The 25,853-nt window shown below is 40.8% G+C and overlaps 2 protein-coding genes, 1 non-coding gene and 1 pseudogene across 7 annotated transcripts in view; 1 reads left to right on the forward strand and 3 right to left on the reverse strand.

The window, feature by feature from the left end:
* Positions 1 to 13: 13 nt before the first annotated feature.
* cip2a (cellular inhibitor of PP2A) lies at positions 14 to 16,502 on the reverse strand. 2 transcript variants are annotated; one of them, XM_061804839.1, is made up of 21 exons: positions 16,086 to 16,502; positions 14,690 to 14,837; positions 14,493 to 14,605; positions 12,642 to 12,736; positions 12,477 to 12,573; positions 12,057 to 12,179; positions 11,446 to 11,591; positions 11,302 to 11,377; positions 10,993 to 11,226; positions 9,478 to 9,640; positions 8,809 to 8,956; positions 8,575 to 8,674; positions 8,356 to 8,474; positions 6,097 to 6,274; positions 5,938 to 6,012; positions 3,974 to 4,084; positions 3,702 to 3,898; positions 1,640 to 1,753; positions 666 to 748; positions 435 to 574; positions 14 to 377 (listed from the first exon to the last, which is right to left on the reverse strand). In XM_061804839.1, the coding sequence occupies exons 1-21, from the start codon at positions 16,185 to 16,187 to the stop codon at positions 234 to 236; spliced, it is 2,706 nt and encodes a 901-aa protein (XP_061660823.1). In that variant the 5' UTR covers positions 16,188 to 16,502; the 3' UTR covers positions 14 to 233. The 2 variants fall into 2 exon arrangements, with proteins under 2 accessions (XP_061660823.1, XP_061660822.1); XM_061804838.1 differs by having other exon boundaries at positions 14,493 to 14,608.
* LOC133493090 (5S ribosomal RNA) lies at positions 4,766 to 4,884 on the reverse strand (annotated as a pseudogene).
* trnaa-ggc (transfer RNA alanine (anticodon GGC)) lies at positions 10,592 to 10,664 on the forward strand. Its single transcript has one exon. It is a non-coding gene; the product is annotated as a tRNA-Ala (tRNA).
* A 1,047-nt stretch (positions 16,503 to 17,549) lies between the features above and the next one.
* Positions 17,550 to 25,853, reverse strand: part of abca4a (ATP-binding cassette, sub-family A (ABC1), member 4a) — a 32,302-nt gene continuing 23,998 nt past the window's right edge. For 3 of the 4 annotated variants that reach the window (XM_061804836.1, XM_061804834.1, XM_061804835.1), the window contains 20 exons: positions 25,522 to 25,711; positions 25,351 to 25,445; positions 25,231 to 25,263; positions 24,961 to 25,066; positions 24,147 to 24,221; positions 23,895 to 24,064; positions 23,635 to 23,812; positions 23,421 to 23,536; positions 22,665 to 22,812; positions 22,466 to 22,589; positions 21,984 to 22,113; positions 21,709 to 21,829; positions 21,194 to 21,256; positions 20,974 to 21,080; positions 20,348 to 20,489; positions 19,896 to 20,030; positions 19,703 to 19,806; positions 19,532 to 19,624; positions 18,759 to 19,008; positions 17,550 to 18,683 (listed from right to left, as the gene is read on the reverse strand). In XM_061804836.1, the coding sequence (XP_061660820.1) occupies positions 18,564 to 18,683; positions 18,759 to 19,008; positions 19,532 to 19,624; positions 19,703 to 19,806; positions 19,896 to 20,030; positions 20,348 to 20,489; positions 20,974 to 21,080; positions 21,194 to 21,256; positions 21,709 to 21,829; positions 21,984 to 22,113; positions 22,466 to 22,589; positions 22,665 to 22,812; positions 23,421 to 23,536; positions 23,635 to 23,812; positions 23,895 to 24,064; positions 24,147 to 24,221; positions 24,961 to 25,066; positions 25,231 to 25,263; positions 25,351 to 25,445; positions 25,522 to 25,711 (2,500 nt within the window). In that variant the 3' untranslated portion in view covers positions 17,550 to 18,563. Of the gene's footprint in view, positions 18,684 to 18,758; positions 19,009 to 19,531; positions 19,625 to 19,702; positions 19,807 to 19,895; positions 20,045 to 20,347; positions 20,490 to 20,973; positions 21,081 to 21,193; positions 21,257 to 21,708; positions 21,830 to 21,983; positions 22,114 to 22,465; positions 22,590 to 22,664; positions 22,813 to 23,420; positions 23,537 to 23,634; positions 23,813 to 23,894; positions 24,065 to 24,146; positions 24,222 to 24,960; positions 25,067 to 25,230; positions 25,264 to 25,350; positions 25,446 to 25,521; positions 25,712 to 25,853 lie in introns of those variants that run through there. The other variant, XM_061804837.1, reaches the window with a different exon arrangement.

A 25,853-nucleotide genomic window follows, 5' to 3' on the forward strand; every position in this document is an offset into this window, starting at 1 on the left:
AACATACTGTAGGTAAATTCATACACATTCAATTTATTCAATACTAAAAGTTAAATACATTAGGCAATCATTCTAATTAAAAATATTTTATGATCTGTGTTATTGCATTTGTTGTTTTTGCTGTTGGTTTTGTTGTTTCTGCTGTTGCTTTGGAGGTTCCATTGTAGTTGTTGTTGTTATTGCTACTGCCATTGTAGATTTCTTGCTTGTCGAATTGCTCAAATTAGTGGGTATCACAGCGAGAAGTTAACATCTTTCTTCTTGCCGCTGCTCATGCTGTGGATCATGGCAATCATGGCCGAGTGCTCATTGAGCTCGTCCTCGCGCTGCTTGAGCTTGGCTTCCAGCTGACTCTTCTGCAGCTGTAGCGATGATGCCTGCACATGGGCAAAAGTGTAAGCACTTGAAATTGGGAAGGAAGGCGTCGTGGTTACCTTGATGCTGGCATCCTTCCTGGCCTGCTCAGTCTTGCTCAGCTCCTTCCTCAAAGCATCAAGCGTGTCTTCCAGCTCCTGTTTCTGCAATTCCTTCTCCCGCCCTTTGTCTTCTGCTTCCCGCAGGTCACCTCGTAGAGCTGACGCCAAAATGCAACTCATGTGAGGCAAAATGCTACCGCTAGTATCCTATATTTTTAGCATAATACAATTTTTTTTCCTAGTTCTGACCTGCAATGTCATCATCCTTCAGTCGCATGTCTGAACGCAACGACGTGATCTCCTCCTCCTTGTCCTGCAACAGCAACACGGTCCTGACCGCAGCGAGCAGGCCCAGTGAGTTGCATGCATGCTAACACGCCAACAGAAATGCTCCAAATATGATCCAAAATGCTACATGCCAACTCAAATGCTAACATAAGACCCAGAATGGTTCATACTATAAGGGGCTGTCAGTTGCTTAAAAAAAATTAAATAACTTCTAGTTAATGTCAGATGAATCCCAATTTTATCACCCATTTTGTGTATGTATAATGTGTACACGAAAAAGATAGTTTCCAAGTTTTTATTACTCTTAACACAAGTGGATAAGTATCCGGAACATAGATCTATTCTAGTTTAGTCTATTATTCCAAAATTTCAAATTTAAGCCGAACAAAAAAATTGAGCATTCATTGTAAAACTAGAGTTACTTTTTGTACTGTAAAACTAAAGAAATTAGACATTTCACATTCAAATACATCGTAATTTTTATGTTCAATGCCGACACAATGTAAAAACCCAATGATGGACGGATTAGCTTAAACGTTACGGAGGTCATATCCACTTAAATAATGAATGTTCACACACAAATACTCCAATGGTGTGTATGCAGAAAGAAAATATATCAATATTCACTAGCTCACACCCTTCCAAGTCTGTGACAATTGCGACACTCTCCTTCTGGTCATCAAATTCACTGTTAGGTGTGTTATCTACACGTTTGCACTCCACGACACTTAAGACTCCATGAAGACCACAGCAGAAACCGCGCAAAAAAGCTTACTCAACAGGCAAAGTACAAAAGTCATGCAAATGTAGAGAAAATTGGTGCCATTAACAAGTTATTTCAGTCATAGTTTTGACAGCCTAAATGATAAAACACAAGATGATTACTGCTGAATGTTTGTAATATTACAATGTGAATATTTGGACATATTTCCTACTTGTCATGTTGCAGCTGCAGCACTTGGTGGTTCTTCCTCAGTGCTTGGTTGGTTTGATTGAGAGTGGCATGAGCTGTCTGAAGCTTCTTCAGCAGACATTCACCTTCGTTAAACCTGACAATATCAGTCATTATGTCTTTCACGGCTCAGGCATTGGGCTCGGCAAAGGCCTGAGCGCCCTTAAAATAAAAATGTTGAAAATGTCTGATTTAGCACTTCTCCCCTAATATTTTTAGGGAACTATCTAGGTCTACAATCTAAAAATCCTTATTTTGTGAATAACACATTTGGTGGAGTGAGCGCACTTGAAGACATGTACACCAAGTTGGACACGAAAGAAGGAGAAAAGGATCTCTACAGGTTGGCCAGACAGAGGGATAGAGATGGGAAGGATGTGCAGCAGGTCAGGGTGATTAAGGATAGAGATGGAAATGTGTTGACTGGTGCCGGTAGTGTACTAAATAGATGGAAAGAATACTTTGAGAAGTTGATGAATGAAGAAAATGAGAGAGAAGGAAGAGTTGAAGAGGCAAGAGTGAAGGACCAGGAAGTGGAAATGATTACTAAGGGGGAAGTCAGAAAGGCACTACAAAGGATGAAAACTGGAAAGGCAGTTGGTCCTGATGACATACCGGTAGAGGTATGGAAGCAATTTGGAGAGATGGCTGTGGAGTTTTTGACCAACTTATTCAACAGAATACTAGCGGGCGAAAAGATGCCTGAAGAATGGAGGAAAAGTGTTCTAGTTCCCATTTTTAAGAACAAAGGGGATGTTCAGAGCTGTGGGAACTATAGAGGAATAAAGTTGATGAGCCACACAATGAAGTTATGGGAAAGAGTAGTGGAGGCTAGACTCAGGACAGAAGTAAGTATCTGCGAGCAACAGTATGGTTTCATGCCTAGAAAGAGTACCACAGATGCATTATTTGCCTTGAGGATGCTCGTGGAAAAGTACAGAGAAGGTCAGAAGGAGCTACATTGCGTCTTTGTGGATCTAGAGAAAGCCTATGACAGAGTACCAAGAGAGGAACTGTGGTACTGCATGCGTAAGTCTGGTGTGGCAGAGAAGTATGTTAAAATAGTACAGGACATGTATGATGGCAGCAGAACAATGGTGAGGTGTGCCTTAGGTGTGACAGAGGAATTAAGGGTGGAGGTGGGACTGCATCAGGGATCAGCTCTGAGCCCCTTCCTGTTTGCAGTGGTAATGGATAGGCTGACAGATGAGGTTAGACTGGAATCCCCTTGGACCATGATGTTCGCAGATGATATTGTCATATGCAGTGAAAGCAGGGAGCATGCAGAGGAACAATTGGAAAGATGGAGACATGCACTGGAAAGGAGAGGAATGAAGATTAGCCGAAGTAAAACAGAATATATGTGCGTGAATGAGAAAAGTGGAGGGGGAAGAGTGAGGCTACAGGGAGAAGAGATAGCGAGGGTGGACGACTTCAAATACTTGGGGTCAACAATACAGAGCAATGGAGAGTGTGGTCAGGAAGTGAAGAAACGGGTCCAAGCAGGTTGGAACAGCTGGCGAAAGGTGTCTGGTGTGGTATGTGACAGAAGAGTGTCTGCTAGGATGAAGGGCAAAGTTTACAAAACAGTGGTGAGGCCGGCCATGATGTACGGATTAGAGACAGTGGCACTGAAGAAACAACAGGAATCTGAACTGGAGGTGGCAGAATTGAAGATGTTGAGGTTCTCGCTCGGAGTGACCAGGTTGGATAGGATTAGAAATAAGCTCATTAGAGGGACAGCCAAAGATGGATGTTTTGGAGACAAGATTCGAGAGAGCAGACTTCGATGGTTTGGACATGTTCAGAGGCGAGAGAGTGAGTATATTGGTAGAAGGATGCTGAGGATGGAGCTCCCAGGCAAAAGAGCGAGAGGAAGACCAAAGAGAAGGTTTATGGATGTGGTGAGGGAAGACATGAGGGCAGTTGGGGTTAGAGAGGAAGATGCAGGAGATAGGCTAAGATGGCAAAAGATGACACGCTGTGGCGACCCCTAACGGGACAAGCCGAAAGGAAAAGAAGAAGAAGAAGTGGAGTGAGCGCACTTGTGGAGCAGGGAGTTGTAGGTGTCTTTGAGGGCTTGGTGCTCCTCAGAGGCCAGCTGGAGTCGAGAGTTGTGCTGCAGCAGCTCCTCCGTCTCAGCCTTGGAGCGCTGCGCCTCCTCTAGCTGGACGACCAGCTCGGCCTGAAGGCTTTCACGCCGCCGCTCTGCCTCTTTCAACAGACTGGCCAGCTTGCGAGCCTTCGTGTTACAGGTACAAAGTTCAATTTTATCATCATTTTCCCAGCAGAGAAGTTAAAAGATGAAGGGGCTTACCTCGGCCTCGGCCTGAGCTCGCTGGAAGTGATGCTGAGCAAGGAGGCGATCAGCCTGGGACAATGCAACTGCCTTTGCTTCCAGCAGGTCCTGAAGGCGACTCTCCTCAGACTGAAAACCAGATTAGGACTTAACAAACACTCGGTAAAGTATTAAAGATGTAAAAATTAACAACAGTGGAAGGAAAAAGTATGTTAACCCTCAAGAATTTCTTAGCTTTTCTACATAAACATGTCATCAGTTATAGACAGACTCGGATGTTCAGCTAAATCACAAGAATAAACACTCGGCTGACACTAATACCACGCAAACAATTGTATAATTAGAATACGTCTTAAACTAATACCGCATAATTCTACAATTTGAATAAATATTATTAAAATTATTTCATCTTGTGATTTAGCTGACGATCAGACTACACAGAACTATGGAAAAAGTATTGGCTCCCTTCCTGAAAAAAGGTTTCAAATCATCAAGCCAAATTTCATATCACTCAGAGACAACCCAGGGATATACAAAATGCAGTTTTCAAATGGCAATTCAATTAATTAAGGCACAAAAAAAAAAAAAAAATCCAAACCTTCTGACCCTCTGCGAAAAAACCCTGAACCTTGCAACGGGTTGTGCCATCCTTGGCAGCAATAACTACAATCAAGCTTCTTCTTTGCCTTTCGGCTTGTCCCGTTAGGGGTCGCCAGAGTGTCATCTCAGATGAACGCATACTTGTTTGAAACAGTTTTTACGCCGGATGCCCCTCCTGACACAACCCCTCAGCATTTAGCCAGGGAGGGAAGCTTACAGGACCTGGTATTTCCAGGCGGTCTCCCATCCAAATACTAACCAGGGCCAAACCCACTTAGCTTCTGAGATCTCACGAGATCGGGTGTTCTCAGGGTAGCGTGGCCGTAAACCCAAAAACTACAATCAAGCATTTGCGATAATTGGTGATGAGTCTTTCGCATAGCTCTGACGGAACTTTGTCCCAATCTTCTCTGCAGAATTGTTTCAACTCCGCCATAGTGGAGGGTTTTCTAGCATGAACTGCCATTTAAGGTCACACCACAGCATCTCATTGCATTTAAATCTGGATTTTGACTGGCCACTGCAGAACTTTAATTTTGTGTTTTTATGAGGCATTCAGATTTTGACTTGCTGGTGTAATTCTGATTGTTGTCCTACTGCATGATCCAAGAGTGCGTGAATTTGAGGCTTTAAACTGATCCTTCAGGATTTTCCGGTACACAGCAGAATTCATTATTCCATCAATCACATCAAGTTGTCTAGGTCCTGAGGGAACATAGTAGCCCCAGATCATCACACTAGCACCAGCATGCTTCACGGTTGACATGTTTTTTTTATCACGGGCTGTGACATTTTCACGCAAGGTGTAAAAGGCCGCACAAGTTCCAAAAACTGTCACTTTTGACTGGTCAGTCCACAGAATCTTTCTCCAAAAGTGTTGAGGATCATCAAAATGTTTGGGGCAACTTTTTTACTTTTTCCACATAGAGCCAGAGAGGTTTATTTCCCCCCCTCATGGGAAATAAAATCAGTATTTAGAAAATGCATTTTGCATTTTCTTGGGTTGTCTGAGTGAGTGATATTAAAATTGGTTTGATGATTTCAAACCCATGTGTGAACAGAAATCAGGAAGAAGGCAAATACTTTTTCACAGGTTATCTGATGACAAATCAATACAAAAATTTAAGAAATACCAAAGTGTCCACATACTTTTACTACAACGGTAAAACCCATAAAAATGAAGCATGCCAACAAGGGCTCAAAAAGTATACATAAACGTTTAAATGATTAAATGGAGTACCAGTCCACATGTGCTTCAAAGTGGATATGATTTAAAACTTTAAATAATTAACTGCCTGCTGTTTTTAAACCAGAGCATTTTGAGTTCTGTTTCAAGACCAAGAGAATATTGTGTTGTGCTGGAAAAGAAGAATACCGCTTACTGCGAGTGCAGCGAGCTTGTGTTCATAGACGTCGATGATGTCAGACACATGCCCATCTTTGGCCTGCTCCTGCAGCTACAAACCACAAAAGGATGGCACTCGGCTTGCCAACACGTTCAGACAGCAGAAATAAAGTACACAGGAAATGTGTTCAAAGACCTCCATGGCGCTGTGGAGCTTCTCCACTAGGCTGTGGACACTGCTGGACGAGGTTGACACATCCATTTGGCTGGCATTCATGCAAGGAGGCTGGACATCTTGCACGGGAACACGCTTGACGCAGAGCTTGGCCTCACTCTGCCGATAAGCGTTGTTGGTGGCCACACTCTCACTGAGGCTGGGGGATGATGACAGTAGACTTGTGAAGAGACCCGCGTATGTATAGCGTAACTGTGATTTAAGAGACCCGGGAATAAACTGCCTTCAGATGTAACAAACAGAAAATAGCGTCCAATTTGAACTAAAAACGTCCCTTTGTAGCAGGACAGTCTGTAAGTTGCAGAATTGACCGCTAATGTTTTCCAGTCACTGTGATTTGACGGGCGCATATGCACCTGCGCACTCACAAATCTGCACAGTCTACCACTAAAAATTTTTACGAGTAGAAATACATAAATATTGAAAAACGTCGCTTATTTTGTGTAGTCTGTGTAGACCAATGTTCCCTCTAAGCTGCGCCACTGTGCAATTGCGCACTCTCAGCGCACATGAAAACCTATCCAGCGCAGTGAACCACAGTCTGACTTTTTTTTTTTTTTGGTTAAACAAAAGCAGTCTCTAACAAGCTGCTGCTAAACCCTAACCTCAGCCTACTTCTACTTCCTAGTTTACCTGATACCGCCCCCCTTTGCTCTTAAAGGGGTACACTCATAATTACAAAGAGAAGACACAAACGCAACTTTATACTGTATCTGCGGGCAATACTGGTGGACCACACCCGTAACTTTATATCTGCGGGGATGGCTGACCACACTCGTATATTTTTAAAATGTGATTGACTGCCGCTACTGTTTCCCGAAGCCATACACAGACAGAGACCGGTGCTTATATTTCAGGGGTGTGCCACTTTCAGATAAGAAGACTAGATCCATCTAACCAGCGTGCCTACATGGACTGTTCCCATTAAGGAGAAATGGATGGACATTAGCTTAGTGTCACCATAGGCAGGCAACTCGAAAGGGGCGTATGAAAGGATATACCTATTTGTGTGTTTTGTTTATTCAGGTGCTTGTTGTGTACATCCATCAAACATGCTATACAGGTTTTGGTACCATATATAGTTGCTGTTTTTTTTTTTTGGTCAAGCCTTCTCTTTTGTGTCCAATTGTAATGTAGGTGGCAAAACAAAACATGACAAGCTCGGAGCTCATCAGAATCAGGTTTAATGGCCAAGTATGTAACAAACAGCACACAAGGAATTTGTCTTCGGTAGTCGGTGCCGCCCTGGTGCGACTTTCAGAACAAAGAACCAACACATCATCAAAGCAACCTTTAACTTGCCGCAATCCTAATCACAACATTCTCCCACCAGCTGTAGGGCATTTTCACTCCTTCCAAGCATCAGCGATCACAGCACTTTCAATAGTTTTGTACAGTTTTCTATGTTTTTAAACCCTTAAATAAAGTGTTTCAAAGTAACAGAAAAGCGACTTTGACAGAAGAACCCACTGCCCTACAAGTCAGTTAAATCAAGATTCCACTGTTTGCACAATTTTAAACAAGTAGTTGATCTTCTGATACCTACTGCAAAAACAGGTTTGTAATTGGACATAGACACCACAAGATGACGCCAAAATACACTTTTTGTTAAAATAAAACTACTCAACCAAACCACAGCTTTTGTTTTACCAAAAGATCCTCTATTCACTTCAACATTGTTCCCTGGCACCAAGATGCCGCTGCAGCACTATTTGTCAAAATGGAACTTCTCAAATCACTTTCATAGACTTATTTTGACACCATGATGGAACGAGATGACAGCAGACACGACTACTGTTTCAAAGAAGCTCCTCAATTCACTTAAACATAGATACTTAGCACAGAGAATCCAGAAGATAGTTCCAATGCATGACTGTTGTTTAAACAAATCTATTAATCCATTTGAACATAGGTCCTTCGTACACAGATTCCACAGGAAGGCCTTAAAACTACAAAGTATTTGGCCAAAATGAAACTTTTTAATTCACTTCAACAGTTTCTTGGCATCAAGAGCCCACAATAATTTTTTTATTTCCAAAGAGGGCAGTTCACGAAAGCCGAACCATGAATACACAGGTGCTCCCTGTCCACCCAACCACACTAACAATTTAGATAAACAATATTCATTAATCAAGAGACCCTAATTGCATTAAAAACTGGAAATATGTCCCCTTTTTATAACAATATGTTCGCTTTAATCTTTTGAATGGTAAAACTTACACGAGTGACGGGAAATCCGGGAGTGGCATGGCCTCTAAGAGTAGAGCGAAGCCAGTCCGCACGTGCTCCCTCTGATGTGATGTAAGGGCCAGAGCGAGGGGTGTGGCAATCCTCTGGTCCTGAATACATGAGATGGGGGTAGACAAGAAAGGGGGAGTCAAACTGAAAATGAGCAGGGGAGAAGATGAGGTAGCCGGGAGGATGGCAGTTAAGAGTCACCTGTAACGTCCGGTAGAAGCTGGTCTCCATGTCGCTCACCTGCTGCCGCAGTTTGCTCATCAATTCCAAAGTACTGAGCAGAGCCTCAGCACACACCTGACTGTGCACACAAGCAGGCATGCACACACACAAAAGAAAGTGCGATCACACAAGAGATTGTTAGTAACAAACAGCTTATCATCATACATTATAGTGTCTGTGATTGAGTTGGATGACAACAAATGATTGGCAGACCTGAGGCTGTGGTCTGCGCCGGGGGGTAGCCAGGCTAAGAGGCTGTTACCATGACAACAGGCGAGCAGCATCTCTACCTGTGAGAGGCATAGCTGGGAGCTCACCCGGTGCGAGACCAGTGCCCGCGTGGTGTCATCGCCGCACAGAAGTAGACCAGTTAAAGCTTTTGCACAAACAAAAACATTGCACGGCTTAAGCAGTCACTAGTTTTTTTTAATTTGGTAGCATTTGGGGAGGGCTTTTTTTTTTTTTTTTGGCTGTACATTCAGAGCTCAGCCCCCTCAAATTAATCTGGCCAGAACCTTCACAATCACAAGTATTGGCCCATAAAACATCAACTTCATGAGAAATAGGATTATTTGTTCAATTGAGAGTTCAATTTTCCCTCAGAGAGCAATAGTGCTGCCCCTCGTTGATGTCAGCCTTTTTCTATCCTCTGTTTGGTCAAAACCAAGTTTGATCAGCAAAACACATCTGTAGCAATCTGCACATATTAAGATGCATGATCTTGGATTTTAAGTTTGTTACTGATAAAATGAATATTGATTGGAAAATCCTCCACAAGATGTAAATGGTGCAGTTGCTCAGTGTTGTTTTTTTTTTTTTTTTATGATAGTGATATAATTTAGAAATGGGATGTATTGGCGGCACAGTGGATGGAGTGGATATCTAGTAGCACTCTGTTGACGTGTATGATGCGCTCGCAGTGTTGCCTCAAATGGGCGTCATTGGCGGGGACGTCCAGGCCCTTGACGAAGTCCAGTATAACAGGAAGGAGCATTTCCAGAAAAACGTGGACACCCTCGGGCATGCTGACAGCACTCAATGCCTCCTGGACAAAGACAGTTACATGTGTGGTCATATTTCACAATTTATTGTCAATACTTCCTGTGTGACCAGGACCAAAAAATTTGTATCTGTTTTTGTTTTCACAAAAATAAAGATTTCCAAATTTAATCAATTTTTCTTCCTTTCACTAATAAAGTAAATGACAAAATCCAAAAGACGCTTCACAAACATTCTATTTCTGTTATTCCTGTATGTTTTATGAAGTACAATTTTATGGAGTGCTATTTTCCCTATTTGAAAACCAGGCTGAAATTGATTAATTGCATTTCCATTCATTTCAATGTTTAGACATGCGAGGATGGTCTTGGAACTTAAGTAGGCCTGCAACTATTGATTAACTAATTTAATCTTTAATTTTCGAGAAATGCACAAGTTCAACTTTCTTAACAGCTTCCGGAAATAAGGTGTTCATCAGACAGGTCGTCCTACACCAGATGCTCTGTAGCCTTCTGCTTGAGGGGAGAAGATGAAATAGAGGGTTTGAGTCTGATAATGCACAGAGCCTTTTTTCTGCATCTGCTGGTGGTAGGAAGGTTGTTCCCCAGAATCTTGTTCGCAGCCTTTACTGTTCTTTGTAGTGCCTTACTGGCTGCAGCCGAGCAGCTGCGGTGCCACATCATGGACAATAAAGTGTACAGAAGAAATGCTGAGAGTCCTGAACGCATGACCAAGTGAGGCCTTTCAAGAAATATTAAAATATTCAATCATCAAATAAACACCTCTTTTCAAGGGGAAAAATGGCCAAACCAGTAAAAGCATATCTGATATTAAAAAAAAAAGTTTCCATCCTTTTTAATTAAATGGAAAATCTATACATTACACTTACATTTTACCTGATCCCGTTAAATGAAGAAACAGTAATCTAGGAAAATTTCACCAGCGCTGTTCAGTATTCAGGTGTTTATACACAGTAACACTGGTTGAATTGTTGGGAGGCCCCTTAGCTCAGTGGTTAGAGCACTGGTTTGGCAAACCAGGGGTTGTGGGTTCGTATCCCACTGGGGCCTCCACTCCCTGAGAAGGGTTGCGTCAGGAAGGGCATCCGGCGTAAAAATTGTGCTAAACATATATATGCGTTCATCTGAGATGATACACTGTGGCGACCTCAAAAGGGACAAGCCGAAAGAAACACACACACTGGTTGAATTGTTGGCTGAAATGTCTGTGAATCGATTATAAAACACTGAATCATTTCGGATTGTATCATTGTGAATGAACCAATACCAAATCGAATCATTGTTCAATGAATCGTTATAGCGCTAATAGTTAGGGTGCAGAGAATGGATGAATAATTATGATCATTACTTTGAATGAGGCTTCCTGTTGCCTACATACCTCCAGCAGTTCTTTGATCAACTGCAACACCTGTAGCGAGCAGGCTTCCGCGTCCCCCATTGGCAAGCTGAGCCAATGCACCAGTGCTAGCGTAGACTCAGCCTTGTGTTCCAGCCCTGCCGCTTGCCTCCGACTCGCCACCCTGAGCTTGGGTCCCACCGGTTTAAAGAGCACCTGGCACAGGAGTGGCCGCAGACCCGACACACAGCACATGGCAAGGAGCAGCTCTAGAACCTGCCGAGGCACGACATCCATGGTACAGAGAATAAGCAACTTGCACGAAAACACGTGTGCAGACACACAGTTCACCTTGGCTGCTGAGTCAATATCTTTTGACTTCAACAATCCAAAAAGCTGAGAGGCACACACTGAAAAGTATTGGAACCTGCAAAACACAACAAAACTGCTTTATGACATTGTGTCCAGGCATGTGTGCCTGCATGTGTTCTGTACCGAGTGAGACAATCTGCAATTTTTGGGTTGTGCAAGAGATCAACCAGAAGATCAGCAGAGTATTTTCGTGTCAGGGTCCCATCACAATTGAGAATGATGTTGAAGACCAGCTGAAAGGTCTGGTGAATGTTCTTGGCACCAAAGACCTGTGGTGTAAAAACACACATGTAAACCCACACACATACAAACAAAAGAACAAAACACATGGAAACGTGAAAAAACAAACACACACACACACTGAAACAAACATGCACACAATAACAGAAGCGCATTCACCTGTACAGAAACAATTTGAAAACACAGTCACACATGAAGACATACTCATGCAGAAAAAAATACATTAATACAGCACATACACTCCCATTCAGAAATACATAAAGCACACAAGGAAACAACACAAATGCACACCAAAATACACAAACACAGATACAACCAGCCCCCCTGCCTCCAAAACGCAAGCAAACAGACACACACAAAGACACCAACAGAAACATACACAGACTTATGTTAAGAATCAAAGTTGAGGAGTTTTCACAACCTGACCACCACAATAAAATTAGGGCGTACACAAAAGGTCACCAAATGGCTGCGGCATTTGTTTCCATACCCACCTTCTCACCAGCATTCTCGCTGAGAGTCAAGCTGGCCAGGATAGACAGCGAGAACATCACCAAGGTCAGATTGTTGTGGGCCAGAAAGTTGATCAGTGTCCTATAAAACGGTTTCACGTTGTCCTGTTTTAATGGATTTTAAAGAAGAACAGTTAGTTTGATTTCACTTTATTTTTTTGCTGCTTTAGACTACATATAGTGGACCTAGATACTTCCATTAAATTACCACAAAAAATCCCTTTGTAGTGATTAGGGAGTAGGGAATGGGCAAACGCAGTAACTGAACTGAGAAATATTCACTCATTCCCTGCTCACGAGCAGGTTTCTAGTGAACAACATAAAAAGGTCCAGATTTGAACCTGGGTTCAATCCAAAGGAAAATTCAATATGTCAACATAATACACAGTGTCGCTGACCCACCAGAGACTTGACGTGATTCTGCACAGCTTGGTTATCCCGACACAGGTTGGCCATGAGCCCGAGGTATGGCATGACAACTTCATCACTTTGAGACTGGCTGCAAGGAATTTGTATCGCAATTAATTGAGATGCACCTTGTGTTCATGTACTGTATACCTATCTTACATGTTGGTCATGAGGAAGGCGATGAATTCGTGGAGGTAGCTTGTGGAGGGGAAGTTGTGAGTGCTATATGTCAGCTTCTGCAGCAACTGTAAACTCTTCAAACAGACAACAGTATTAATGAACAGTATGCACACTTAAAGGGGAAATCCACTGGTTTGCATTAAGAATGTATCCAATAATTAAACAATAAGTCTATTATTGTGATTGAAGTTTGCAATTGTGTAGATCTCAGTGTTTTTAATATTTGGTTCTTCTCACAGAAAATATAATCTGTTGGCTCACACTGGATTGCACAGGTATACTGGATTTAAAGGGGAACTCCACTGGTTTGCATTAACAACGTATCCAATCGGTCATGTACTCTAATGCTAAATTATATATATTAAATACAATTAAATATTAAATGCTCTCTCATTTAATAGTGTTTTGAGAAGATTTTTATCAACAATTATGAATTTTCAGGGGCGCTGCGATTTCCGCGAGTCACATGACCTACGTGAGGGGTGGCCCGACACCCTAGACAGCTATTTGCATACAAACATTCAAAAGTCAACCTCATTTACCGGTAATTAGACAGCAACCAGGTATGTCATGCATTATGTAATTGCTACATATATACTAGATTTTAAGGGCTTTTACAAGATACAGGGGAAGAATCCAAATTTAGAATTGCATGCATTCGGTGTAGTACGACCATGTGGTACAACATGGCTGCCTTCAACAATGTCAACAAGTGAAAAGCAGGGAGAGGCAGAAAATGTGGTCAACTTAACTTTAGTAATAGTCTTTGGATCAGTAAACATATGCCTGTGAGTATTGTTGGATGCTCTGTTTGTATGTGGAAGTAGTAGTTTTTTCAAAGCTTTACAACTAACATAACATCTATCCATTTTCAACACTGCTTAACCTGGTTAGGGTCACGAGGGGCTGATGCTTATCCCAACACACTCCGGGCGAAATGCAGAACACACGCTAGTTGCCAATTAGCCAGCCATAATCTACAGATTAGTGGCACTGAAGAAACAACAGGAAGCAGAACTTGAGGTAGCAGAAATGAAGATGTTGAGGTTCTTGCTTGGAGTGAGCAGGTTGGATAGGATTAGAAATGAGCTCATTGGAAGGACAGCCAAAGTTGGATGTTTTGAAGACAAGGTTCGAGATAGCAGACTTTGATGGTTTGGACATCTCCAAAGGCGAGAGAACGAGTATATTGATAGATGGGTGCTGAGGATGGAGCTGGCAGGCAAAAGACCAAGAGGAAGACCAAAGAAAAGGTTCATGGAGTGTGGTGAGGAAGGACATGAAGACTGTGGGTGTTAGTGAGAAAGATGCACGAGATAGGCTTAGATGGAAAAAGATGACACACTGTGGTGACCCCGAGCCGAAAGGAAAAGAAGAAGAAGATGCTAGTCGCTGGGCACATACTATAGATAACGTAACAGCTATGCTAATTTCTATTAGCAGTTTTATGATGTTTTGCATGATATGTTATAAGCATAATGATTTTTCCATTCATCCATGTTTGACAAAATATGGTTTAACTGAATATGTTGATATTCAAGCATACATACAGTACAGCTGTGCTCACAAGTTGAATTACCCTGGCAGAATTTGTGAACTATTGGCATTTTGGAGAAAACGAGACTGGATGAGACTTTTTGCTACATATAAATATAAAAACTTGTTTTTTTAATTCAGCTATTCACAAATGTTTTGTATTGTATTGAAATGTATACTGTAGTTTAATACTACACTTCCTGGTTGAAAAAAAGTGTTTTTGCCTGATCACATATTGCAAATTCTGCCTGTACATTAATTTTACTGTATTGTAAAATAAGTCCAGTGACAAACCTGCAGTACCAGAGGGTCACCTGGGGTAGCCCTGAGGCGATGAATGAGTAAGGCCAGGACGCTGGTGAGGTTGAAGTTGTAGTGAAGCATTGTCCTGCTGTTGTCATCACATGCTGCTGGGAGATATAGAGTTGACGATGATGGACTCCGTGAAAACATTGATTCAGAGAAAGTAAGAAAGAAAAAGTGTATAGTACCGAGCTGTGACAGCAAGGACAGGATGGCCCCGGCTACATTGGGGCACGTGTTTACGTTTCCGGTAAGCTCCACCAGCCCACGGACGCACTCAGTGTGCAACAGCTGACCCGAGGACAGCAGATGGTCACATTTGAGGGCGGAAACCTCCTGCAAACATGACAAGGTGTGAGATAAAAGACAACAGCTCTCTTTTTTTCCCAATTAATATAACTACAAAAAGAGTTTTCTAGATGAATTTCAAATATCGATGTATCACCAAAGAATTTGTCTTTTATACTGTCTTTGTTTCAGGATGAAAGCAATAAAAACAGATGTGGCACGTTATAAAGAAAATCATCCCCCAATTAGTTTTGGAATATAACAGATGATTGTTTGCCAGTATCCAAGAGGGTAGGAATTGCTGTCAATTCTGGTATTTACTGATCCAGTTTATTGTCATGGGATGTGTGTGTGTGTGTGTGTGGGAGGGGGTGTGGGGGGCACTTAGACTCTGTCAGTGGAGTGGGACAAATAGGTGCCTGAGCTACCACAGAAGAGTGGTCACACTATGGAGTACAAGAAGAAACGCAACACTTGTGATGACACCTTGCTAAAGCAACTAAAAAAAAAAAAACGTTACACTCATTCTTGTACATCTAACACTGACAAGGGTGACTCTGCTTCTAGGTCTTAGGTTCTCTATCAGGAATCATACCGCTTATAAGTCACATTGAGACCTAAACGCCATATAGTCTTAAAAAACCTACCAAGCAATGTGGGAGGAAACCAAAGAACATGGGTAAAACCCACGTAAGAATGGGGAGAACATGCAAAGTCCACACAAACAAGTACAGATTTGAACCTGGGTCCTCAGAACTGTGAGCCAGATGTAATAAACAGTCATAGACCTTGACACCACACATTTTGAACTGATTTAATTACAAAAATTAGGGAAGTGTAATCCACAGCCCTATTGTGAGAAAATTTGTTATTAAATTACAGTTGGTTTTGGGAAGCAAGGGCATACCAAGTTCTCTCATCCTTGTCTTTTTTTGACCTTCCTTTGTTTACTGGTGCACACAGGTTGTTGGAACATCCCCAAAACTGTTTGTCCAAAATATCTTACTAAAGCATTCAGAATTCATTTCACTGGAGACTAGGTGCGAATATTTCAAACATTTCCAACTTCATGGAAACAATTCAGAGATGGCATCATGATCTTCCTTTTCCAACGTGTGCATCATTGTACAAATCAAAGTTCAAAAAGTTTGATGTGGATGGATTCATAAGTCAGACTCACATTTCTTACCAAGTAACCAACTAAATTTACAAATGTATCTTTACAAAACTACATTATAATACATAATAGAGTACAGTACTACAAGGCAAGGGTCGTTAAAGATTCAAGTGAGTCACCTCCACTTGTTTGAGGAGCTGCGCCGCGCTGTGAGAGTTCCTGCCGCCTTCATACTGCTGCATGGCGACCAGCAGAGCTTTCATTGATGTCGTCGTGTCCATCCCGTGAAGAATAAGCACAAATCGATGTAATATAAGTAACCTGTAAGGTCATCCAATTTAACACTATGTGGGAACGATTCAAAACACGAAGCAGCAGCTCGACGGCCGACAACTGAACTCAAAGCAAATATAACACGCAATTAGATCGGCACCATGGAAGCTGTTTCAAAACGTTTGTTCATATATCCACTTCGATAAGTGTTCATTTCGGCCAGTGCATTAAAAAATAAAAACGAGAAATGTTTATTGAAAATAACTTATGTGCTTTCTTCCGTCTGCAAACTACGGTAACTGCTGCCCTCCTCCCGCTCTTAGTTTCGAAATAAAGTGGAACACACCAAGTCGAAGGGAGGGGTGTATGAGTTCAACAAAATCTTCGATGATGCGGTTAGCATTCTTAGTTAGCATTATTATGCAAAATAACCACACCAATTGTGTAAAAACCGTTTTTATATTTTTTAATATATCAAGGTAAACGTTGAATGACTGTTTTTCAAATCATTAAAATAACTCACTCCCCTTTCAAGATGGACTGAACAAGTGGACGAAATGCTTCGAAGAGAATACTCGAGACAAACAAATCCTTTTTTTTTTTTGTTTACGTAATTTGATATTTTTGTCTCCGTGTGACCACAAATATTTTTTAAACTATTGGATTCAAAACATAAGCGTTAAATTGGTTCTGTGTCTATGACGTCATAAGTTTTTTTCGGGTGGAAAAAGCCGAGGAGTTTCCGACGGCACCACTTGTAAATTAATAAAACTGAAATCAAATTGGGGGAAATGGATATTCCCTTTGAGTGTTTCAATAACACAGAAGTGGATAAAACGTGGAAATTTAATACGTACAGATTAATTGCCAGTTTAAAATCATCCTGAAGTTTCAGCCAAATGTCCACTGTCACAAACTTGCACAGTTGTGCACTTTAATGCAAAAGTTGACTTTTAAAAAGATCGTGATTCTACATAAAGCAATTAGGTGGGCTGTGATGATGTAACTCAAGTCACCCACCCATAAATGTATCAGGTTGGAGTTCTGTACAAACGTTTTTGCTCTCTAGGGGGCGCTGTATGTTAATATATGCGAATGAACTTCCAGACGGCTTGAGACTCATTTCCCCCATATCCATCTAATGTTGATGTATGAATGAAAACTAAAGACATCACTTGTTTAGCATTTTATATGCGCTATTTAAAAGCTAGTTGTACTGTAGGGTTAGCTGTGCATTTTCATCCGAACACAAATGTGCGTGAGAAGTTCGGTGAGGTTTAAGTTAACTGCAGTAGTCACATTTGAGGCATGGGGTATTCAGTCCAATGCTTTACAAAAAAAAAAAAAAGTTGAGTTGAGAACAGAGGGCTTGGAAAATATGGATTTGTGAGCTCGTCCCATGACATGCCTGATTTATTTTTTCAATAATAGTAAATGTACAGTATTGTGTTCTGAAGAAAATAAAAAGGTTTTCAAAACATTACAAATGTTTAGCAAAGTTACTTCTATGACAGCAGAAAAAAAAGGTTGCTCAGAAGCCCTGAATAGCAGCAAGGTTATTGAAACAATTAGTTTCTGCACATTTGAATTTGTTTCTAAATATAGCCAACCTCTATGTAAAAAAGCTTGAATGATGCATCGATAAAGTGCTAAGAATTCTCTATACGCCATAAGTGCTGGTTTAAGGAAGGCAAAAACAACAACAAAAGAAAACAGGCTTGGCATCAGAAGTTGAAACATTACATACAGAGGACCAAAACCTCCTTTAAAAATCTCCCTCTTATTGACATGTTATTACTCAGTCATGGCCATTGTCCAGAATCTAGAGCTGTTTTTAGCTCACAAGGCGTATGAGGTGAGCAAACGAGCATCTAATTGTAGGCACATTATCGCTAACTTTTTCAATAATTTTAACTACAAAAAAAAAAAAAAGGTGAAGCTGAACATTGGAAGCAATGCAACGAAAGGCATTTTAAGGTTTGCCACAGTGGCAAACTGCATTTAACAAGCGAGATGTGATGGGGTACAGTTGTGATTAGCAGTATAGCAGCATATTAGCAGTATGAGAATTAACAATTATGATATTTTTACTGAGTATGATGAACTGAAACAACCCCCCCCCCAAAAAAAAAAAAAAAAACCTGTACATACTGGTTGGCCATCACTATGAACTTATCTTGTGTTTGAGTTTGCTTGGCTTGTTTGTCATGTGGGGGATGACAAGTTTACAAAATTAACAATTGATTCGGACCAGTGAAATAAATACAATGTCCTGAGGCTCTGCTGACAGATTTTGAGTACTGTATTCCAAATCACCAGATCATCTTTGCACGCCAGTGTCATCAATTACGGCAGCTCCCTGAAATGAACCAAATAATCAAAGTTCATTTCCTTAATCTCTTAACCGGGCTGCCGTGATCGCTTTGCTGGGCCCCTGCGGCTTTTGGATGCAAAACAATCACATCATCCTCTCTTGACTGCTGCTTGGCAAAATTCACAAAGACCTATAACAACCAAAGACATGTATTAGAATGAAAATAAAATATTCCAAATTTATATTTTTTCTGACTGTGATTTACCTGATCAAGAGTTGTCTGTGATACTGAGTAGTCCTCGATGTTGAGCTTTTCTTTGTTAGCAAGAACCATCTGAAAGATCCTCGCAAGGGACGACGAGGCGATCTTGTACTGGAGGGTGTTGTAATGTTTTTCTCTCTGGATACAGCCAGGGAAGGTACTCTCCATGAAGGCTTCGGCCGGGTTCAGATCCGGTGCGCTGCCAGCCTTGGAGGCCCTTATCTTCATGGTCACCACATAGCCATCACCAAATCTGTTTAATCATTAGACAAATCAAGTAATTCAAAGCTGCAGTGCTACAGTAAACCCCTGTCCATCGGCAGTGTAGACATAGTTAGCGATATTGGCTTTGTTATTTATATGCTTTTCACTGACTGTATTGCCAGGACCACCGGTTTGATAAATGGTCCAATGCTTAAGGCTGGGAATCGCCTGTGGTCATAATGCCCACATGGGCTGTTGTTCACATCACATAAGCAGAACATATCCACCTTGAATAGGCATGTGCTCATGATTGTGTGGATGCTGACCTCAAGTGGACAATTAAAATACCTGCACCTCTGAAAAGTCACATATTGGCATTGAACTGCAAATATAAAACTTATAAAATGTATGCAGTAATAAAGTAAACAATTGGTCTATACCTTGCAGATTTCATTTATTGCAAGGGTTTCGAGAACCTAACACCCACACTAAACAAGGACCTACTCAATATATAGACAATATTGTGTAAGAGGTAAGAGGATTACAACTTAAAAAAAAAAAAAAAGACCAACTTGTATTTCAGTTGCTGGATGGTTCCCAGACATTTGAACGAGCCATTAACCATGATGGCTAAACGTGTGCACAGTGCCTCGCATTCCTCCATGCTGCAAAGGGACAGCGATTATTAGGAATTCTTTGTCCACCAACGCACTTGAATATACACATTCCCGGTCGATATCTACCTGTGTGATGTGAGAACAACGGCTCGTCTGTCCCGGATCACACTCACAATGGAGCTCCAGAGGAAGCGTCTTGAAAGTGGGTCCATCCCTGTTGTGGGTTCATCCTTGCAGTCCACAAAGAAACACATGTAATCATATAGAAAAATATCGTTCTCACGACTCTTGAGATCACGATTGTGTCTTTGGGGCTCACCAGCAACACCAGAGCGGGGCAGCCAATCATGGCAATGGCTGTGGACAGTTTCCTGCGGTTTCCTCCGCTGTAGGTCGCAGCACTTTGCCCCGCGTACTCGGACAGACCCAGCTTTTGAATGGCCCACTCAGCAATCTGTACAATCACATCTAGATCATTCAAGATGAATGGCAACGTGAGTAATGACTATTTTACATTAAAGGGGACATACAGGAAAAATGGTTTTGTTTTTTTTTAGTCAAGAGCGCGAGGGAGAAAGAAGTGAAAGAATGTCCAGCTAACTTGAGTAAGAAGAGAACATGTTGATTTCAGTAAAAAAAAAAAAAATACAGTATTAAGAAAGGTACAAATTATAACTCTTTTCTAATTTATGTAAATTAGTAATAGGCATCCTTTGAGTGATGACCTAGAATTCGCCATGTATGGCGGTGTTAATTCAAGCTCCGTCTCACCCTGCTGATCTCAGCCTCCGGTACCCCGCGGAGGCGAGCATAGAGGTGAAGGTGTTCTCTTCCTGTCAGAAGTTCATCGATGGCGTCAAACTGGGGGCAGTAACCCATGTTCTGATGGACGTCCAAGATGTTGGTCAAAATGCTGAGAGGGTAAAAATAAATAAATAAATAGATAGATAGATAGATAGATAAACACATTCACTCATGTTTGACGGGAACTGATCCGGTCAATGAATTTATAAGACTGTAATCGTGCAATGCCAGCTGAAATACTGTACATGAAAATACAGCCAAATATTAAGCAGAGTAATAGTATATAGCTACTGAATATTTGATAAAAATCTATGAATTATTATTTATCATTTATGTACTATAACAGTTGTTTAACAAAACCCATCATCTAAAATTTAACTGTGACTGCCTTTCAGTAACATTGAATCTCTAAAAAAAACCCTCAAAATTTCTCATGTACTGTAAAAACAGCAACAATATACTGTATCTCGTTTAAAATAGGTGCTACAAATGTCAGTGAGAGCAAAAATAAACACAAACAGAAAAATACACAAATACAGACAACTTCTTTCACGTGATACTCAGGTCTTCTCATTTCTCTGGATACAACAAACCTGTGTCCAGCAATTGAGGCATCTCCTGTCGTTACATCAATGTCTCCAGTTAACATCTTAAATGTGGTGGTCTTCCCGGCACCATTTACTCCCAAGAGACCAAAACACTTAAAAAAAAAAAAAAAAAAAAAAAAAAAAAAAAAAATCAAGAAAATCATAAAATACAGTACAATACAAGACGTGAAGTGTATTGGTTGTTTTTTTTTTATCCTATTCAAACCTCTCCTGGTGATACGCCAACACAGATTCGATCCACTGCGGGAATCATGGTTCCTGTGTATATCTAGTTAGGAGAAGACAAGAGCAAAAATATGGATATGATGACACTGAGAATAAAATTTAAAACAGAGGGAGTGAGAACTACAGCACTGAGTAAAGACGTTAATTACAGTTCAAGGTTACGTAATACCCCTATTCAAATGTTTAAATCCATGGATCCATCCATTATCCTTTAAAGTGGATGCCAGCCAATCGCAGAAAAACCAGTCACACTCATGTTTACACCTGGGGGGAATTTAGAGTGTCCCACTAATGCATACTTTTGGTATCTGGGAAGAAACTGGAGAAAACCCACATAGGTACAAGGAAAACATGCAAACTCCACACAGGCGGGGCCGGGATTTGAACCCCGGTCCTCAGAACTGTGATGCAGATGGTCTAACCTGCTGCTCCACCGTGGCGCCATTTTTAGAGGACAAAATTAAATCAAATTTATAGAAATCAAAAATATCTCACCTTTGAAAGATTGCACACATGTAAAATGTCGTTTGTTTTCCTGCTTTTGTAGATCCTCTCTCTTTCCTCAGCCACATCCAAGTCTTCATCCAGAATAGAAGGCTTTGGGCCATCTGGTATCCTGTTAATGGAGCACATAAAATTAACTCAATTGGACTATTGTGGAAGGATTAGATCTACATTAACTATTTGTAGGCTTTAGTTGGCTCCTGAATCTTCTTGGAAAAAAAATGCACAAACATATTTGATATAGGTTCAAGGTCTTGAAAGCTTACCAACGATCCAGGAAGAAGCGATACTGACAGAAAATGTTCAAGGTGAAATAGATGAAACCCTCAACTGCCATGCAGAATAGATTCTTCCCAATGAAGTCCCAGTTATAGGGGTCTAGGCTGTGATCCTCACCTAAAGAAACACTTCAAGTCAACCCCACGAGAAACTGTTGGATTTTTTTACCTTCACACAGCAGACTAGCAACTATTTGCTGTTTTATTATTACTTATTACTTATTAGTACTTATTATTAAGTACTGCAAAATCAGTACAACGCTAGGTTGGACATCCACGAATATTTTACTTTAATTGTTTGGCTTTGAAAAGTTATCAAAAGTCCTTTTTTGTGTGTTTGTTCAACTGATTCTGAGACTTTTGACCCTTTAAACGAATGAAAAAAAACTTGCTTGGGGGGGCAGGGGGGGGGTTAATCCAATAAAAATTGGCTCATTTGGCAGTTACTAAGGTAAGGTACAGTAAATTACCAAAGCGAGTGAAGATATCAGTCACTGCCTGGTTGATGGCCATGTCAATGAGGCCTCGACCCAGACAGTAATGAGGGAAGATGAGCAGCACAGTCTTCAACAGCTGGTTGAATTTGTATAAAGCCTTGACAACAACCCAGCACATGTTAAAAAGTGATAAAACGCTTGGAAGATTGAGTTTACAGTTGTTTGTTCTTACACTGGTTCCTTCAAAAAGGTCAAGGATGAAGGTGATGGCACTGCTGTTGATGCCTATGAAGAGGTTGATGCATGACAAAGACACGTAGGCTGTGCTGGGGACGCTGAACATGTAGGACATTGGGTACATCATGGGGGTGACGGACCAGCTGAGAAAACGAGTGGCGGAAATTACTTCACCAAATTACAACTTGATTTGATTTCAAACATGCTTTTTTTTTTTTTTTTTTTTTAAGAGCCCATGGACTAAGTTAGTAGTTAGGTCCAAAATGACCTATTCTGAGGACAATATTAAACATATTCCTTTTAAAAAGACAATAATGGCCACTTTTGAACCTGACGTCGTTAATGTACAGTACATTAATTTAACACATTCCTGTATTTGTAATCAAGATGTTCGATACCACTTTCTCAGATTGACACCAATCATTCTCGAGTACTCACTCATATATACAAAGTATTGATACCACTAGTATTTTAATACATACCTTTTCAGTTAACACAATGGCAGTATAAGTAAGTGAGCCAGTATTGCTTGATACTTGTACCTGGTACCAGTACTCACACATACCTCATTTGTAACAGTGGGTTAGAACTGCATTGTGCCCTTTAAATGTTTCTAATATCATTCCTTTTTCAAGTAATTAACCTGTGCTTACCTCTCAATACATTATTACATGTAACACAATGAATGTAATATCTATTACAATGTATTGTTAAAATAATCTATATTTCATTATTATGCATGTTCACCTACCCATAAAGCATAAGTAGTGCAATGAGGGGTTGCAGATTGGTAGACGAGGTGTAGCACTTCTTATCAAAAAAGATAAAAATTTGCACCACCATCAGTGCACTGACAGAGTAATTCACCTGTTAACATACGAGCAAATTACATTTGTGTTTTTTTTTTTAATGGAATATCATAGGGATGACCAGCTGAATGGGTTTTGAAGTATTGTGATTGTTACCATGTCCCAGAGAAAGTTGGCCATCCAGTAGATGAGAGGGCTGACACCACTGACAAATTGAAGATGTTTGGCCTGGGTGACCCTTTCCTGAATGAGATAGAGGACAAAGCTAGCTGGGACAAAAGACATGGCGAAGATTACGCAAATGGCCACCACTGCGTCCACCGATGTGTTCAAGCTGGGGAAGAAAAAGAAAAAAACAGCAAAGCTTCAAAACAAGCGCATCCTTGGGTAGTGAATTTGCCTCACGGTGGACTCACACTGTGATTTCTGAGAGTTGCTCTTTGGTGAGGTTCAGAGGGTGGTTGATGGCCGTGATCCCGAATTGATCCAAGTTAGTTCCCTTTGGCAGGTTTGCGCGCAGGATGGCGTTGTTGGCCACGTTCATGAAAGACACCATGGCATGCCAGCCCTTGTTGTTGTACCATACCTGCGCATAGTTCGACTGCAGCTAATAAATAAATCTTAAACAATAAATCTTGCCATACATGAACATCACAATCATTACATGCCTTAACATTGTTCTGCGTCTCCATGTACCGGAGGAATGTCCCTATTTCCCTCAGTGTTTGTTTACAATGGTCACCCTGCAAGATATAATGACGATAACGATGAATAATAGCAAAAATCTTCTTCATCATCATCATTATCACCATCCAAGAACTCTTTACTAAGTAGTGATGGGAAATGAAATAATGAAGTTGAATAACAACAATAATAAAACGAATAATAATGATGCAAAAGCACTTTACAATACCAGTGAATAGAAAGTAAAGGGGACAATAAATAGATGACAAATGATCAAATAAATACAGCACATGCACCATACCAGAATATTCTATGGGTCTTTAATAATAATAATAATCATTAAGATATGTTCCACTGAATTTTCTTTTGAAAATCAATTGATTTCACTGACATGAGCATATCAATTATTGGCAGCTTTAATCCATTAAAATGCGGTATTTGTTTCTCAGGGGGAAAAAAAAAAAAATCAAAAGTCTTATTTTTCAAACTTTTAATGCCAAAATCTCTAACATGATATGTTCCAAAGGAAGTTTCATGATTTTCAAAACATTTTTTTTCATTTTGGAGTGTATATATAGAATTTTTCTATCATTGCTTAATAGTTTTCCCATGTCTTCAGAGGTTGTTGTTTTTTTTTTTTTTTTTTTTTTTTTTTTTTTTACAAATGGCTGCTTCATCATGGGAGAAGTTTACCATATAAAATATACGCCCCATAAAAGAATGTATGAATTAGATTAGTGTCTTTACTGGTGTTCATCAAATTATATGAAACAGACTCAAATAATTTATTGACTTTACCCCAGTAACATTAAACATTTGTCCCAGTTGGGCTGCTGAATCCTGGATGAACTTTGGCTGCAGCTCTAAAACGGGAAGCTGACCTCCGACTGATATTCCTCCATACCTGGAAACCACAGACAAAATCCTTAGCATTCCTGCAACTGTCTACTTGCTGATCCAAACTGTACTGCACACTATTTCACCAATGCCTACAATGCAAAATGAAATGGGTGCAGTACTAGTACATACAAGTAACAATTTAAGATTAAATGTACAGTATATGATTACCTTTGCTCATTCACCCAATATTTGCTTTTTAAGCTGAAAAGAGAAGGCAGATTCTTATATCTGAGTTCAGGATTTTATGACATTGTGTAAGATTTTCATTGAGTGTAAAGAAGTAAAGACCTAGTTCTGATGAGAGTGGGGTACGTTTTCACCAGGTAGTCCGAGATGTTCCTACCCGTCAAATCCACAAGAACATCTCCTGTTGACTGAATTCTCTGACGCACAAAGAATGATGTAAAGTCAAACTTTCACTTTCAGGAAGGACTGGGTACTCTGACCTAAGCCTTGTACCTGTGGAGGTGGAAGACCTCCAGCTCCTTCAGGGCATGTGGGCAGCATGGTGAGTTTCCTGTCTGTGCTGCACTGACAGTCTGGAGACGGTCTGTAGGAGTTCCACTTGGGGTCAGCCAGCATTTCGATCACTGAAGGGTTAACCAGGAGAGTCTCCCACTCTGTGGTGATATTATTACATGGGAAATCTCTGCCGGAGAAAGAAATCGACCCACGTGGGTGAGCACAGAGAAAAGCGTGACGTTTATAAGATCAAGTGGAATTTATAGACAATTAACTAAGTTTTTGTTGTTGTGTCACCCATGAGGCCGGCAGGGGGAGGTGGGAGGGGA

Source organism: Syngnathoides biaculeatus, chromosome 19, assembly GCF_019802595.1.
Source record: "Syngnathoides biaculeatus isolate LvHL_M chromosome 19, ASM1980259v1, whole genome shotgun sequence".
Lineage (NCBI taxonomy): Eukaryota > Metazoa > Chordata > Actinopteri > Syngnathiformes > Syngnathidae > Syngnathoides > Syngnathoides biaculeatus.

What these genes read in the sequence shown, in the direction of transcription:
- cip2a (XM_061804838.1), bottom strand. Translation starts at nt 16,187, where the DNA reads ATGGACACGACGACATCAATGAAAGCTCTGCTGGTCGCCATGCAGCAG. An exon ending in ACAAGCTCGCTGCACTCGCA is followed by an intron (nt 4,085 to 5,937) that starts GTAAGCGGTATT and finishes TCTGGTTTTCAG; the next exon opens with TCTGAGGAGAGTCGCCTTCA. An exon ending in TACAACTCCCTGCTCCACAA is followed by an intron (nt 1,754 to 3,701) that starts GTGCGCTCACTC and finishes TGATATTGTCAG; the next exon opens with GTTTAACGAAGGTGAATGTC.